A 17,929-nucleotide genomic window follows, 5' to 3' on the forward strand; every position below is an offset into this window, starting at 1 on the left:
CTGTCCTTTGGATACAATGTGTATCCTTGGATATTAAGCTCCCAGCTACAATCTCCATTCAGCCATGATAGAGTGATGCTTACAACATCAAACATGCCAATCTGTAACTTTGTTAGAATTCATCAACCTTATTTGTATTTTGCGTGCATTCAAATATAACACCTTCAGTCCTGTATTCACCCTTTTTGATTTTGTCCCCCTTTTACGTTGCAACTCATCCTGTTGACTGCAATTTTACCCTATCATCATAGCCTCTCCTTGCTAGGAGCCTCACCACACATTGCCTCCATTTGTAAACCAACTACCTCATCTTCAACACTACCACTTCAGTTCCCATCCCTCTGCCAAATTAGTTTAAGCCCACCAGACAAATCTAGCCAATCTGCCTGCAAGGATGTTGGACCCCATCGGGTTCAGGTGTAACCTGTCCCTTTTGTAGAGGTCATAGCTTCCCCAGAAGAGATCCCAATGATTCATAAATCTGAACCCCTGTCCCCTGCACCAGTTTTTCAGCCACACATTCACCTGCCAAATTATCCTATTCCCACCCTCGCTGGCGTGTGGCATGGGCAGCAATCCAGGGATTATGAACCTGGAAGTCCTGTTTCTCAGCTAAAATCTCTCCAGGACCTCTTCACTTAGTCTACCTATGTCATTGGTGCCAATATGTACCAAAACTTCTGGCTGCTCACACTCTCCCTTGAGAATGCCATAAACCCGATCCAAAACATTCTGAGATCCTGGCATCGGAGAGACAACATAAACAACAGGAATTCTGCAGATGCTGGAAATTCAAGCAACACACATCAAAGTTGCTGGTGAACGCAGCAGGCCAGGCAGCATCTGTAGGAAGCGGTGCAGTCGACGTTTCAGGCCGAGACCTGACGAAGGGTCTCGGCCTGAAACGTCGACTGCACCTCTTCCTACAGAGAGACAACATACCATCTTGGTGTCTCTTTTGTGCCCACAGAACCTACTCTGCACTGTATCACTAAATAAATAAATTGAGTAATAAGTGAGGAAACAAATTTGTGCAGAAGGGGTTGAGGTTAAACTGGGTTGTTCAGTGCATGTGCTTTGACTGATGTCACACAGGAACAAAGTGCTGTGACAAATAGGAAGAAGTGTGCTAATATTGTAGGAACAGAAACCCTGCAAAAGCAGTTGATTCTGTAGCTATAAGAGAATAAATAAAAGTGAAAATAGTTCTAACCAGCTGGACAATGATAAGAGTTTCTTGTCAGCATATTAGTGTGAAGAGAAATTGCCGTGCCTCAGTGTTTCCCATATAATAATGATAATTTAAAAAATATTTTCACTATTTTGGCTCCAATCTTCTTAGGAATGTCTTGAGGTTTGAAAATCATTTTAGATTCAATTTGTTATTTTTTAAAGGCCTCTGTAAGTGATAGATTGAGTTGTTGAATAAACTCTTCCCAGGCTTCCAGCCGGGTATGGGTATCAGTTATAACCAATGACAATCTATGCCATCTTCATCAGGGATGATTGATACCTGTATCTGGCTAGAAGCCCAAGAAGAGTTTATTCGTCATATATTCTGGGAAAGCACTAGATCCTTTTTCAGATTAAGTTCTGTTTTCCTTATGTCTACAGTGAGGCAATTCACCTTCCTTTGTGAGAATATTGAGGAAGGTTTATGTCAAGCATAAAGTCAGGGAGAGCCCTAGATTGATACAAATTTTCATCTAGCATCATTCAAACATGCATGGATGGTAATGAATATGTTTAGATATGACCAGCTAGAATAAAATTCATTTGGCCTTGCAATGACTGGCATAGGACCAATGTCTGAGGCAGGATATCCAATATACAGAGATTGATAGAAAAATTGCTAAACTTCAGGTTTAAGGTCTTTTTATTTATGTGCCCATATAAGGGAAGAGGAAGAGTGCGTGAAGTGAGTTATTGCCATCATTAAATCCAGAAAGCTGATGTAAGTTAATTACTAGGCAGTGTTCTTGAAGTTTTCAACATATCTCTTGCTATGGAATATTTGGATGTATTCATCTAATTAAGAAATATTAGGAATTCTACTTTGTGAGGAAAAGATTTTTTAAAATCTAGGATAAATTAGCTTCTATAGAATGCAGTTTTATTGATTTACTGCTTTTGTTAAATTAATGGAATATCAGTGGTGACCTCCATGCAGCTCTAAGGTTTGCTTCGTCATAGAGGCAGTCATGTTTGGATTTAGTGTGTTATCTAATATTAAGTGATTTAGGGAGAGATTAAGCCATCTGAGTTTAGAATGAGAGAAGATCTCATTAAAACAAAAAAAACAGAGCTTGATGGGATGGATGTGAAGTTGGCTCATTTGTGTAGAAATTGGGCTAGTTGTTGGCCATTTAGGACATATATTTCCTCGAATCATATAAAAATGCAGCATGGATAAAGGCCCTTTGGCCTTTGAAATGAACAGCAACCATGGTGCCCACTCAGCTAATCCCCATTTCCCTTTAAACCTTGCTCCTCCATGTGCTTTTTAAGGGATTTTATTGTACCTGCCTCAGCAAGACTTCACTTCCAAAAAGGCTTGGATTCTCAGATATATTGAAGAGAGTTATCAATAGATTTTTAAATAATAAGTGAATCGATGGATATGGAGTTAGACCAAGAAGGTGGTGCTGAAGTAAAAGATCAACTAAAATGTGGTTTAATGTTGGAATAGGCTTGACAGGCAGATTAGCCTACTGCTCATTCTCTATGTTAATTAATGCTAAAATTTGTTTTGTTTTAGAATTATATTCAATTAGTCTCTATAATTATTTAACTTTTCCACAAGTTTTATTGTACAGATTAGATTCTGGAGCAGTGGAAAACAAAATTGCTTCAGTGGCTTTGAGGAAGAGGATCGGTATGTTCTCAGGGCTGGGCTTTATCCTAAAAGGGAGAGTAAGCATCAGAACGCCTGCTCTTTACCTAATGAATCCTGCTCAAATATCTGATTTCTTTTTTGTTGCAGCTTCTATTTGCCCCAATGCCTTAATTACATGGGATGTGATAATTTGATTAGAGGAGCTATTGTAAGTTACCTCTTAAAATGTTGCTGCAAGTAAACAGTGATTTTGATTTTTGTGGCACTTATACTTTTCCCCAATTTTCCCCATTGAGAAACTGAATGCCATATTTCCTGTCATGATGACTCTAGGATAGGAAGGAATGTAAGTTGTGAAGAGGGTGTAAAGGGCCTGCTAAGGTTAACTGTAAGTGAAATATAGTGTGGCAAAATGTGCTCATCTCCAGAGCAGAGAATTGAATACAACAGTACAGAATTATTGGCTAGTTTTGACACTAGATTACGCAGTAAGGCATGCATTACTGGTGTCCTCCTATAAAGAAGGATGCTAGTATGATGGAAGTAGTTCAGAAAATGTTTACATGAGGAAATCTGCAGATGCTGGAATTTCAAGCAACACACACAAAAAATGCTGGTGAACGCAGCAGACGAGGCAGCATCTATAGGAAGAGGTACAGTCGATGGTATGGGCCGAGACCCTTCGTCAGGACTAACTCCAGTTAGTCCTGAGGAAGGGTCTTGGCCCAAAACGTTGACTGTACCTCTTCCTATAGATGCTGTCTGGCCTGCTGCATTCATCAGAAAATGTTTATTGAAGTAATATATGGAATGGTTGGTGTGTCTTCTGAGAAAAGGTTGGACAGGCTAGACTTGCATCCACTGGAGTTTACCAAAGCGAGAGGCTTAATTGAAATGTGTTAGATCCTCTGGAGCTATATGTAGAGGATGTTTCAGAATCAGTGTTAGGTTTAATATCACCAACATATGTTGTGAAATTTGTTAACTTGATAGCAGCACTACAATGCAATATATTATAAAATAAGGGGAAAAAACTGAATTACAGCAGATATATATGAAAGACAACAATTGGGCTGCAAGATGAAGACAGGAGGTGTATCTGGGATGCCAGGTAGCACTGTTGAGCCCCCTGGAGACGTTGTGGGCTTATCAATGAAACATGAAAGAGGGAGGGTGCCCACCTGATGACCCCGATGACGTACCTACCCTCCTTCCTTGCCACCACTTCAAGCCCACTGCCAACTTTGAGAGTGCCGACTTACCATAGGGATTTAAACATCAAGTCCTAGTAGCTCTACTACTATGTCAAATAGTTAAATTAAATAAGTAGTGCAAAAACAGAAATAAAATGTGATGAAGTAGTGTTCAGGGTTTCAATGTCCATTCAGAAGTCGGATGGCAGAGGGAATAAAGCTGTTCCTGAGTTGCAGAGTGTGTGCCTTCAGGCTTCTGTAGCTCATTCCTGATGGTAACCATCTGAGATTCTGCCAACAGTGGTTCCTTCCTTGGGAGAATCTAGAACTAGGGGTTTCTGTTCGTACTAAGTGTCGCTATTTTAGAAAGAATTTAGTTGGAAGTAGTTCTTTTGGAGGTTTTTTCGAAATCTCTTCCTCGAAGTATAGCGGAAAGAGTATAAATGTCAATTTTTGCAATGTTCCATTCTGTGATTACTGCTTCTGTGATGCTATTTTCTGCTTAACTATAATTAAGGATAACTGTCTTGGCAGCTCTTTCATTAAATTATGTTTAAATGGATTAGCATGTACAGATTAAGGTAGTGTACTTCAGAGATGATTATTTTAAATTGGTGCACTACATATTTGTCAGTCCCCCAGTTATAAAAGGGTTTTATAGACAATAGACAATAGGTGCAGGAGTAGGCCATTCGGCCCTTCGAGCCAGCACCGCCATTCACTGTGATCCTGGCTGATCATCCACAATCAGTATCCAGTTCCTGCCTTATCCCCATAACCTTTGATTCTGCTATCTTTAAGAGCTCTATCCATCTCTTTTTGAAAGCATACAGAGACTTGGCCTCCATAGCCTTCTGCGGCGGAGCATTCCATATATCCACCACTCTCTGGGTGAAAAAGTTTTTCCTCAACTCCGTTCTAAATGGCCTACCCCTAAATGTTAAACTGTGGCCTCTGGTCCTGGACTCACCCATCAGCAGGAACATGCTTCCTGCCTCCAGCGTGTCCAATCCCTTAATAATCTTATATGTTTCAATAAGATCCCCTCTCAGCCTTCTAAATTCCAGAGTATACAAGCCCAGTCGCTCCAATCTTTCAGCATATGACAGTCCCTCCATCCCGGGAATTAACCTTGTGAACCTACGCTGCACTCCCTCAATAGCAAGAATGTCCTTCCTCAAATTTGGAGACCAAAACTGCACACAGTACTCCAGGTGTGGTCTCACCAGGGCCCTGTACAGCTGCAGAAGGACCTCTTTGCTCTTATACTCAATTCCCCTTGTTATGAAGGCCAGCATGCCATTAGCTTTCTTCACTGCCTGCTGTACTTGCATGCTTGCTTTCAGTGACTGATGTACAAGAACTCCTAGATCTCGTTGTGCTTCCCCTTTTCCTAACTTGACTCCATTTAGATAATAATCTGCCTTCCCGTTCTTACCACCAAAGTGGATAACCTCACATTTATCCACATTAAATGCATCTGCCATGCATCTGCCCACTCACCCAGCCTGTCCAAGTCACCCTGCGTTCTCATAACATCCTCCTCACATTTCACACTGCCACCCAGCTTTGTGTCATCGGCAAATTTGCTAATGTTACTTTTAATTCCCTCATCTAAATCATTAATGTATATTGTAAACAGCTGCGGACCCAGCACTGAACCCTGCGGTACCCCACTGGTCACCGCCTGCCATTCCGAAAGGGACCCGTTAATCGCTACTCTTTGTTTTCTGTCAGCCAGCCAATTTTCAATCCATGTCAGTACTCTGCCCCCAATACCATGTGCCCTGATTTTCCCCACTAATCTCCTATTGGGACTTTATCAAAGGCTTTCTGGAAGTCCAGGTACACTACATCCACTGGCTCTCCCTTGTCCATTTTCATAGTTACATCCTCAAAAAATTCCAGAAGATTAGTCAAGCACTATTTCCCCTTCGTAAATCCATGCTGACTCGGACCAAACCTGTTAGTGCTATCCAGATGTGTCGTAATTTCATCTTTTATAATTGACTCCAGCATCTTTCCCACCACCGACGTCAGGCTAACTGGTCTATAATTCCCTATTTTCTCTCTTCATCCCTTCTTGAAGAGAGGAACAACATTAGCCACCCTCCAATCCACAGGAACTGATCCTGAATCTATAGAACATTGGAACTCAAACTGTTGATAAATCAAAAATGAACAATAACAGTAAGTGGGAGAAGTTTAAAGAAATGGCTGTGACAAGTGAGTGAGCAGTTGTGGGAAGAGCAGCTGTCAGTTGGCCTCATGGATTCAGAGTGAATGACCCTGCCACTTTCCCAAACACTTGTCCATATGTATGGGGTGTCCATAAAGTGAGGAGCTGGAGAAACAATCAGATCAGACATGATTCCATTTGACAGGATGAGTCAAAAAGTAGGACATAAACAGTATGGATTGGGATAATAACCAGTCCTGCTGAAGGGTCTTAGCCTGAAACATCGACTAAACTCTTCCACAGATGCTGCTTGGCCTGCTGAGTTTGTCCAGCATTTTCTGTGTGTTACTTGGATTTACAGCATCTGCATATTTCTCTTGTTGGTGATGGAATCATATTTTGTTCTTTTGAAGAAAAGCCCTTATTTGGTTCTTGATTGTTTGTTTTGTTTGTTTTCTGTTAAGTTTCTTTATCTGCATGATCTTTTTATAGTCTTTTCTGAAGGATCCTGAACAATCAGGATGTGCCCTTTTGTGCAAAAGCTGACCTTCAGCCTGTTAACTAGTCAAATATTGATGCTTCGTAGAGCAAGTGACTAAAGGAATTTATTATACCAGTTCACTTACAGAGCAATTTCAGAGTTCAAAAGAATGAATGTAGTTTTACGGATCTGTAAATCAAACTACTGGTGTGACAATGTTCAGGTTTTGACATACAAAGCTATAGGGTCTAAACTATTTCATTAAAATTGAGTATAATTTTCTTCGCTTTCAAAAAAGTTCATCTTTTAGTTTTGCTGAATTAGATGTTTCTAATGACCTGCTTAATGTTCTAGAACAAGGATTTTTTTTGTAATAGTAAGCAACTCTGAACCAAATACTGAGGCAGAGAAAAATGCCATTGAAATCTATGCAGAATGTTGGTTCTTCACTGATGATTTGGTTAGATGACACAAGATAATGAGGAATACCTCATTCTACACCCTAAAATGTGTAGAGCATTCTTCTGCTTATTAATTGATTCTGAGCTTGTGTCTAGGAATTTTCTGCCCTTCCATCTTTTTAATTTCCTTCAGCAGAAACTGGTTCACTTAGTAAAAAAATACAGCATGTCTTTAAACAAAATATTCTGCAGATGTTAGAAATCTTGAGGAACACACTCAAAAGTGTTGGAGCCACTTAGGAGGTTAGGCAGTATCTATGAAGAGGAACAAACAGTCAATGTTTAGGTCTGAGTCCCTTCATCAGGACTAGAGAGGAAAGGGAAAGACACCACAATAAGGGTGTGTGAGGAGGGGTAAGAGTACAAGCTGGAAGATAATACAGGAAATCAGGTGAGGGGGAAGTTGGGTGGGTGGGGGCAGGGGTGGAATGAAGTAGGAAGCTGGGAGATGATCGGTAACCAATTTCCCCTGGGATCAATAAAGTATGTCTATGACTATGACTATGAAGAGGTAAAGGGCTGAAGGAGAAATCTGATAAGAGAGGACAGTGGACCATGGATAATGGGAAGGAAGGGCACCAGTGATGGGCAGGTGAGGAGAAGAGGAAGGGGTAAGAGGGGAATCGGAATGGGGGATAGAAAAAAACAGAAGGGTGTGGGAGGAAATATTATTGGAAGTTAGAGAAATTGATGTTTTAAGACTGCTTTCAAACCTAATCTTCATTTTACTAAAGTAAATTTTAAAAGTATGTATAAAATAAGTAAAACTTTGATATTGAGGGGCGCTACCAATGTGGTATTTAGTAATTTTGATAGTTAATGGATGGAATTCATCCTCTACATAGTAAGCATAATAACGGTTTCTCCTGATGTAGCCTGATTTCCAATGTTTCTGGCACAAATTTCCTCCAGTTAAATAATTGGACAAATAGACATTTTGGGGGGTCCACATTAGAAACAAACAGGTTGATTTACCCAGTTAGTATTTGAGGCCGGAGCAGCACATTTATAGTTACTGTAAATGTTTTCCAATCCACGTCCACTAGCAAGATTGTTCAACTTTGCTTCATATAAATGCCCATCTGCTTCTGCTTTTTTGGGTTATTTTATGAAATCCGTCTTCATTTGTTATCCATAAACTGAGCTGTTTCACTACCTTGTATTTTTCAGTTGCATCTTGTACCTTCTGATAATCAAGCTCAAACAAAATTTTACAGTTTATATCCCAGGTCACAATGAGGCCCTGTTACTATAATCCTCTACTGGATACTCTTCAGTGATCTAGGATTTTCAGAATTGTGCCATTTTCTGTTAGCAGACACCTCTACCCTCCTCTGGTTCTGGCCTTTTATACATATTATTTTAGCAATCGGAGTTTAAATTCAGAAAGATTTTCCTTACATTGTTCCTGTTTTAAGACACTTTACATCATTCTCTTTGGATAATTTGGTAAGTTGCTTAGAGACAAATTTCATTTGATAATTATTTGATGATTTACTTTAATGCATCTACAATTGCAAGAAAAAGTCTGTGAACCCTTTGCAATTACCTGTTTTCTGCATTAATTATTCATAAAATGTAGTCTAATCTTCATCTAAGTCACAATAATTGTCAAACACAACCTACCTAAACTAATAACACACAAACAATTGTGCTTCTTCTTGTCAATATTGAACACACCATTTAAACAATCGCAGTCTAGGTTCAAAAAGTGTGTGAACTTCTGGAGTAATGCCTTCTACAAAAGCTATTTGGAGTCAGATGTTCCAATCAATGAGGTGAAATTGGAGGTGTGGGTTGTAGAGGTGTCCTGGCCTATAAAGACATAAAAAGTCGGGTTACTGACAGAGCCTGTTCTACTCAAGAAAATTTCTTTTTATGTGCATTATGCCTCAATCAAAACAACTTTCAGAGGACCTTAGAGAAAAATTGTAGACACGCATGAAACTGAAAAAGGCTACAAAAGCAATTCAGTACTGTTGCTACTCTTCCTAGGGGTGGGCATCCTGCAAAGATCACACCAAGAACACAGTGTGCAATGATGAAAAGGTGAAAAAGAACACAAAGGTAACAACAAAAGGCTTGTAGATACCTCTAGAACTTGCTAAAGTCCCTGTTCATGTGTCCGCCTCTTGTCAAGATGGCGCCAATGTACAACGCTGCCTCGGTCGACATCTTCCAGATAGCAAACGCAAATGGCTTTTTTCCTACTTTTACATCTGTTTTTCAGCTTAAATGTGTTTCTGGGACTGTTAGAGCCTGTGATTTACAGTTTAGAGATCATTTGATCCAGTGTTTGACTGACTCTGGAAGGTTTCGGCAAGCAAGTGTATACTTGGAAGGCCTAGATGCGAAGAAACTTCAAGACGGGGCAGAAGCAGATGTTTGACTCCATTTTGCTGCTTAAAGTATCCATTAATCACCAATTAAAGCATCCAGGAAGACAGACATCGATGTAAATGCAGAAGGTGAGCGGGAGTTTCAGTGCCAACTGCCTTCCTTTTGATCGCTACCGGAGAAGGGGTCTGAGTGGCCTGTCACTGCGTGGCTCACTGTAGCAGGTGGGTAGGCCTCTCTGTCTCATGTAGTGTCCCTCCCTATCAATGAATGTCAATGATATTTGTAAGATTGTATTGTGGTTCTACGTTGATGGACATGGTTTTTTTTATTGCCCGTTTTGCATTTTGTGCAAGTGGAGTGTGTTTGGGGGTTGATGTTCTGTTAGTTTTTTTTATGCAGGGGAGAGTTTTCTTTTTTTTAGATTATGAAGACACGTAGTCCTCTTTTGTTGTCATTTAGTAATGCATGCATTAAGAAGTGATACATTATTTCCTCTGGTGTGATATCACAAAACACAGGACAGACCAAGACTGAAAAAACTGACAAAACCACATAATTATAACATATAGTTACAACAGTGCAACAATACCATAACTTGATGAAGAAGTCCACGAGCACAGTAAAGTTCAAAGTCCCTCAAATGTCCCACATCTCACGCAGACGGGAGAAGGAAGAAAAACTCTCCCTGCCATGCCGACCACAATCCGACTCTGAGTTATCCGAAAACTTTGAGCTCTGATCAGCTCTCCGACACAGAGTACTGAGCGCCATCTCTGTCCGAACGATTCGACCTCCTTCTCGGTCGCCAAAAGCAGGCAAAGCTGGGGATTTTGAGGCCTACCCTCCGAAGGATTCCTGACCACGCAGTAACGACAGCAGCAAACGAGCATTTCAGAAATTTCTCCAGATGTTCCTCTGTGCTTTCACGTCCATTCTCCATCAAATCAGAATTGTCCACTACGATATAATTTTTCACCAGAGGGCTGCGCATGCACAGGCACGCCGCCATCTTCTCCTCCCGCCTTTTACAGTCGATGTTCCAGTTCTGTTCTGTGTGGAGGGAGGGGGATTTTGGGAGATTGATGATCGGGATGCTGTTCCTTTTGTATGGGGGGTGTATGTGATGTTTCTGTCTGAACAAATTTCATGTTCTTTGTTTTGTGGCTATCTGGAGAAATACAAATCTCAGAGTTGTATATGGATACATGCTTTGATAATGAATAAACCTTCTACTTTTGACCAATATAAGAAAAGCACTGAACATGGAAGGAAGGACACCATGGAAGAAACTACTGCTCTCCAAAAAAATCTTTGCTGCATTTCAAATTTGCAAAAGATCGCCTGGATGTTTTACAATACTTCTGGGACAATGTTCTATGGATAGATGAGACAATAGTGGAACTTTTGGCAGAAATGCACACTGCCATGTTTGAAGGAAAAAGGGCACAGCACAACAATGCCAAAACCTCATCCCGACTGTGAAGCATGGTGGAAGGAATATCATGGTTTGGGCTGATTTGCTGAGTCAGGGCTTGGACAGCTTGCAGTCACTGAGGGAACAATGAATTCAAATTTTCTCAAGGTATTTTACAGGAAGATGTCAGGGTAGCTGTCCGTTCACCTGAAGCTGAATAGAAGTTGGATGATGCAACAAGAATGACCTGAAACACAAGAGTAAATCAACAGCAAAATGGTTTGAAAAGAAGAAAATTTGTGTTTTGGAATGGCCAAGTCAGAGTCCAGACATTAACCCAACTGAGATGCTGTGGCATGACCTGAAGAGGCTGTTCATGAAAGGTATCCCAAAAATACTGATGAACTGAAACAGTTTTGTATGGAGGAATGGTTTAAAATTCCTCCTCACCGTTGTGCAAGCCTGCTCAGCAGCTACTGGAGATATTTTGTGGAGGTTATTGCTGCTAAAGGAGGTTCTACCATTTATTAAATACAAGGGTTCACATAGTTTTTCCCGCCTGTGAATAATTAAACGGTGTCTTCAATAAAACCATGAAAAGTACAATTGTTTGTGTTATTCGTTTGGCAGTGTTTGTCTATTATTGTGACTTAGATGAAGATCAGATCACATTTTATGAGTAATTAATGCAGGGAACCATGTAATTGCAAAGGGGTCACAAACTTTTTCTTGCAACTATATTTTGCTGTTGTTACAGGTGCCATATAAAAATATGTAAAAATGCACATTTCATAAAGGAAACACCTTGGGTAACTGTTATACCATAATTGGTGTTCAAGTAGTTACAACAGTATAAACTGAAGATTTACCAAGCACTGCTGGGTTCATTGAGAAGACTGTAAACTGTTTTTCCATTCCAGCAGAAGCTGAAGTCGCTGAATGATAAATGGATGATTACGGCCGGAGGACAACTTTGCACTGCTAAGCCATTGCTGAAGGAATTATTCTATAGTCCCAGAACACTGCAGCACAGAAACAGGCCCTTTGGCCCATCTAATCCATGCTGAACCATTATGCTGCCTACTCCCATCAACTTGCACCCAGAACGTAGCCTTCCAAAGCCCCCCCCACCCCATCCATGTACCTGTCAAAATTTCTCTTAAATGTTGAAATCGACCCCGTATCCACCGCTTGTGCTGGTGGCTTTTTCCACACTCTTACCACCCTCTGAGTGAAGAAGTTTCCTCTCATGTTCCTTTAAACATTTCACCTTTCACCCTTAACCCACAACCTCTGGTTGTAGCCTCATCCAACCCAATGGAAAAAGCCTGTTCTGTTTACTCTTATCTATACCCCACATAATTTTGTATATCTCTATCAAATCTCCCCTCAATCTTCTATGGTCTAGGGAATGAAGTCCGAACCTATTCAACCTCTCCCTATAACTCAGGTCTTCAAGTCCCAGCAACATCCTTGTAAGTTTTCTCTGCATCCTTTCAATCTTACTTTCATCTTTCCTGTAGGTAGGTGACCAAAATTGCACACAGAACTCCAAATTAGGCCCCACCACTGTCTTATTTAATTTCAACATAACATCTCATCTCCTGTACTCAATACATTGATTTATAAGACCAATGTGGGAAAAGCTTTCTTCATGATCCTATCTACTGTACCAGAGATGCCACTTCCAAGGAATTACGGATCTGAATCCCACATCCCTCTGTTCTACCACACTCATCAGTGCCCTACTGAAGCCTGTGCACTGTTGGACCTGCTGTAGTTGGTCCTCCCAAAGTGCAACACCTCATACTTGTCTGCATTAAATTCCATTTGCCATTTTTGTAGCTGGTCCAGATCCCACTGAAAATGTTGATAAGTGTTCCTCGCTGTCCACTACACCTCCCAATTTTGGTGTCATCGGCAAATTTTATAATCCTTGTTACGAAATTGTCATAGACTGTTGACATAGAAGACAAGCGACAACGTACGCAGCACCAATCCCTGCAGTACACCACAAATTGAGAGGCAATCATCTACTACCACTCTTGCTTCTCCCATGAAACCAATGTCTAATCCAGTGTACTACCTTGTCTTGAATGCTGAGCAACTGGACTTTCTTGACCAACCTCCCATAATTACTGTTCCAGGAGAAAGATGACCATTTTCTTAAAGCTTTTGTTTAAAGATAAACAAAATATTACTGTCACCCATACCATGAGACATGAGAACAAATAATAAAATATTGTCTTACAAAAATACAATTTTTTTGCATTATTACCCTTTATGTTTACATAATGTAAACTGGCCACTCTTAAATGAGTACTGTCTAGTTGTTAGGGTGGATGAAGTTGGGTGAAGATCAGACATTGAGTATTAAGGGGTTCAACGAAGTAGAAGTGAGAATAAGTTGTGCATTTGTCAGAATCATATTTATTATCAGCGGCATACGTCGTGAAATCTGTTAATTTTATGGCAGCAGTACAATGAAATACATAAATATAGGAACAATCTGAGTTACATTAAGTATATACATGTCTATTAAATAGTTATGTTAAAATAAGTAGTGTAAAAAATAACAAATAAGTAAATAGTGAACTAGTGTTCATGGGTTCAATGTCCATTTAGAAATCAGATGGCAGAGAGGAAGAAGCTGTTCCTGAATTGCTGATTGTGTGCCTTCAGGCTTCTTTACCTCCTTCCTGACAGTGACAGTGAGATCAGGGCAGGTCCTGGATGGTGGTGATCTTTAATGATGGACAAAGGCTCTGTTCCTTGAAGATGTCTTGAATACTAAAGAGGCTGGTACCAATGATAGAGCTGACTAAATTGTGTGGAGCAATATGTCTTTCATAATCCATTTTAGTTGATAGTTATTCAATTGATCTTTCTTCTCTTGGAGGGAAAGGGGGAGACCTGCTCAGCTTATTGTGTAGTCCATAGGTTCCCTCTCTGTACAAACTATGGTATTTTTATATATGTTTAAACACAAGGTAAAGCATCTCCATTGTTACAGGTATTCAGCTATCACTTGTTGACTAATTCAATATGACAAGGTATGAGATCACTTGCTTCTGACATCCCCTTTCCTGCTTGATCATCTGCTTACAGCCCCCTGGTGTTCTCATGCATCTGATATTCCTTTATTTGAGGTCCTGGTTATCTATTATCTCATTCTGCGCAAAGGCTGCTACAAAAGACCAGGTCAAACTTTGAATAGAATACACCTTGTCAAACACTGCTCTTATAATGTGCATATTAGCCCTTAAAACTCAGTACGTGTTTCTGCACTTTAAGCATGTGAACCTTTTCTGCTTTTCAATTAGCTCTTAGCCAACTCTGTGCTATTGGGTCACTTTCCCATTTGATTCAAATATTTCTTCATTCTCTTAGGTGGTAATATCTGGATTACTATCTGAGCCACGTGCAAATTGGCACAGGGTTAAGAAAATTAGAGAGTTAAATGTGTGGTTCAAGGATTGCTGTGGGAGAAGTGGTTTTGAATTCATGGGAAACTGGCACCATTATTGGGGAAAGAGGGAGATGTTCTATTGGAAAGGGATCCACCTGAACTGTGATGGGCAAACGCAAGGAATTCTGCAGATGCTGCTCCCCATCTGTAATTTCTTCGGCTGTTCAACTTTTCGACCACATTTTGACTCCGACTCGCTATCACAGCCATATATCCTTTCTTGGAACATGCCTCCATCGCCAACAGAGGGATGGGAACAAGTGCAGAGAGACAGAGGGGTGTAAAATGAGGGTAGAAGCAAAAAGTAGTAAGGTGAAAAGTAAAAGTGGCAGGCAGGCAAATCCAGGGCAAAAATCAAAAAGAGCCACTTTTCAACATAATTGTATAAGGGCTAAGAGTGTTGTAAAAGCGAGCCTGAAGGCCTTGTGGTGTCAATGCAAGGAGCATTTGTAACAAGGTGGATGAATTAAAAGTGCAGATTGTTATTAATGAATATGATATAGTTGGGATCACAGAGACATGGCTCCAGGGTGACCAGGGATGGGAGCTCAACGTTCAGGGATATTCAATATTCAGGAAGGATAGACATGAAAGAAAAGGAGGTGGGGTAGCATTGCTGGTTAGAGAGGAGATTAACGCAATAGAAAGGAAGGACATTAGCCGGGAGGATGTGGAATCGATATAGGTAGAGCTGCATAACACTAAGGGGCAGGAAACGCTGATGGGAGTTGTGTACAGGCCACCTAACAGTAGTAGTGAGGTTGGGGATGGTATTAAACAGGAAATTAGAAATGTGTGCAATAAAGGAACAGCAGTTATAATGGGTGACTTCAATCTACATACAGCTTGGGTGAACCAAGTTGATAAAGGTGCTGAGGAAGAGGATTTCTTGGAATGTATGCGGGATGGTTTTTTGAACCAACATGTCAAGGAACCAACTAGAGAGCAGGCTGTTCTAGACTGGGTATTGAGCAATGAGGAAGGGTTAATTAGCAATCTTGTCGTGAGAGGCCCCTTGGGTAAGAGTGACCATAATACGGTGGAATTCTTTATTAAGATGGAGAGTGACATAGTTAATTCAGAAACAAAGATTCTGAACTTAAAGAAGGGTAACTTTGAAGGTATGAGACGTGAATTAGCTAAGATGCACTGGCAAATGACACTTAAAGGGTTGACGGTGGATATGCAATGGCAAGCATTTAAAGATTGCGTGGATGAACTACAACAATTGTTCATCCCAGTCTGGCAAAAGAATAAATCAAGGAAGGTAGTGCACCCGTGGCTGACAAGGGAAATAAGGGATAGTATCAATTCCAAAGAAGGAGCATACAAATTAGCCAGAAAAAGTGGCTCACCTGAGGACTGGGAGAAATTCGGAGTCCAGCAGAGGAGGACAAAGGGCTTAATTAGGAAGGGGAAAAAAGATTATGAGAGAAAACTGGCAGGGAACATAAAAACTGACTGTAAAAGCTTTTATAGATATGTGAAAAGAAAAAGATTGGTTAAGACAAATGTAGGTCCCCTACAGACAGAAACAGGTGAATTGATTATGGGAAGCAAGGACATGGCAGACCAATTGAATAACTACTTTGGTTCTGTCTTCAGTTAGGAGGACATCGATAATCTTCCGGAAATAGTAGGGGACAGAGGGTCTAGTGAGATGGAGGAACTGAGGGAAATACGTGTTAGTAGGGAAGTGGTGTTAGGTAAGTGGAAGGGATTAAAGGCAGATAAATCCCCAGGGCCAGATAGTCTACATCCCAGAGTGCTTAAGGAAGTAGCCCAAGAAATAGTGGATGCATTAGTGATAATTTTTCAAAACTCCTTAGATTCAGGACTAGTTCCTGAGGATTGGAGGGTGGCTAATGTAACCCCACTTCTTATAAAAGGAGGGAGCGAGAAACTGGGGAATTATAGATCGGTAAGCCTGACATCGGTGGTGTGGAAAATGCTAGAATCAGTTATCAAAGGTGTGATAACAGCACATTTGGAAAGCGGTGAAATGATCGGACAAAGTCAGCATGGATTTGTGAAAGCAAAATCATGTCTTGACGAATCTCATAGAATTTTTTGAGGATGTAACTAGTAGAGTGGATAGGGGAGATCCAGTGGATGTGGTATATTTGGGTTTTCAAAAGGCTTTTGACAAGGTCCCACACAGGAGATTAGCGTGCAAACTTAAAGCACATGGTATTGGGGGTAAGGTATTGATGTGGATAGAGAACTGGTTGGCAGACAGGAAGCAAAGAGTGTGAATAAACGGGACCTTTTCAGAATGGCAGGCAGTGACTAGTGGGGTACCGCAAGGCTCAGTGCTGGGACCCTAGTCGTTTACAATATATATTAATGACTTGGATGAGGGAATTAAATGCAGCATCTCCAAGTTTGCGGATGACACGAAGCTGGGTGGCAGTGTTAGCTGTGAGGAGGATGCAGGGTGACTTGGATAGGTTGGGTGAGTGGGCAAATTCATGGCAGATGCAATTTAATGTGGATAAATGTGAGGTTATCCACTTTGGTGGCAAAAACGGGAAAACAGATTATTATCTGAATGGTGACCCGATGGAAAAGAGGAGGTGCAACGAGACCTGGGTGTCATCATACACCAGTCATTGAAAGTGGGCATGCAGGTACAGCAGGCAGTGAAAAAGGCAAATGGTATGCTGGCATTCATAGCAAGAGGATTTGAGTACAGGAGCAGGGAGGTACTACTGCAGTTGTACAAAGCCTTGGTGAGACTACGCCTGGAGTATTGTGTGCAGTTTTGGTCCCCTAATCTGAGGAAAGACATCCTTGCCATATAGGGAGTACAAAGGAAGTTCACCAGATTGATTCCTGGGATGGCAGGACTTTCATATGATGAAAGACTGGATCGACTAGGCTTATACTCGTTGGAATTTAGAAGATTGTGGGGGGATTTTATTGAAACATCAAAATCCTAAAAGGATTGGACAGGCTAGATGAGGGAAGATTGTTCCTGATGTTGGGGAAGTCCAGAACGAGGGGTCACAGTTTGAGGATAAAGGGGAAGCCTTTTAGGACTGAGATTAGGAAAAACTTCTTCATGCAGAGAGTGGTGAATCTGTGGAATTCTCTGCCACAGGAAACAGTTGAGGCCAGTTCATTGGCTATATTTAAGAGGGAGCTAGATATGGCCCTTGTGGCTAAAGGGATCGGGGTATTGGGGGAAGGCTGGTACAGGGTTCTGAGTTGGATGATCAGCCATGATCATACTGAATGGCGGTGCAGGCTCGAAGGGCCGAATGGCCTACTCCTGCACCTATTTTCTATGTTTCTATGTAACTTACTCCAGTTGGCTTTAGGATTCGTTTCCGAGCCTCTCAATTTGGACCTTCTGAGGATCCCAGGTACTCACATTTTATTGACTCTGCCTCTCGTCACTTCTCCCGTCAAGCTCTGAAGGCGACCCTCTCCGCCATGAGGAGGTATTTGGTGTCCCTATCCCAGACCCTTCCACACCTTTGTGACACTTTCTTCGCCGTCTGTAATGGTCCTACCCGTTATTTCATCCTCCGTCGGATCCATGCCTGCAATC

General features: G+C 41.1%; 1 protein-coding gene across 3 annotated transcripts in view; it reads left to right on the plus strand.

Moving 5' to 3' along the window:
• LOC140209871 (protein PIGBOS1) overlaps positions 1–17,929 on the plus strand; it is an 82,934-nt gene that overhangs the window by 22,384 nt on the left and 42,621 nt on the right. The window contains exon 2 of one of the 3 annotated variants that reach the window (XM_072278468.1): positions 11,825–13,165. The exons of 1 other annotated variant lie outside the window; for it this stretch is intronic. In XM_072278468.1, coding sequence (XP_072134569.1) covers positions 11,825–11,834 — 10 coding nt within the window. In that variant the 3' untranslated portion in view covers positions 11,835–13,165. Of the gene's footprint in view, positions 1–11,824; positions 13,166–17,929 lie in introns of those variants that run through there. One more of the 3 variants, XM_072278469.1, reaches the window with a different exon arrangement.

The sequence above is a fragment of the Mobula birostris genome, chromosome 14 (assembly GCF_030028105.1).
Source record: "Mobula birostris isolate sMobBir1 chromosome 14, sMobBir1.hap1, whole genome shotgun sequence".
NCBI lineage: Eukaryota > Metazoa > Chordata > Chondrichthyes > Myliobatiformes > Myliobatidae > Mobula > Mobula birostris.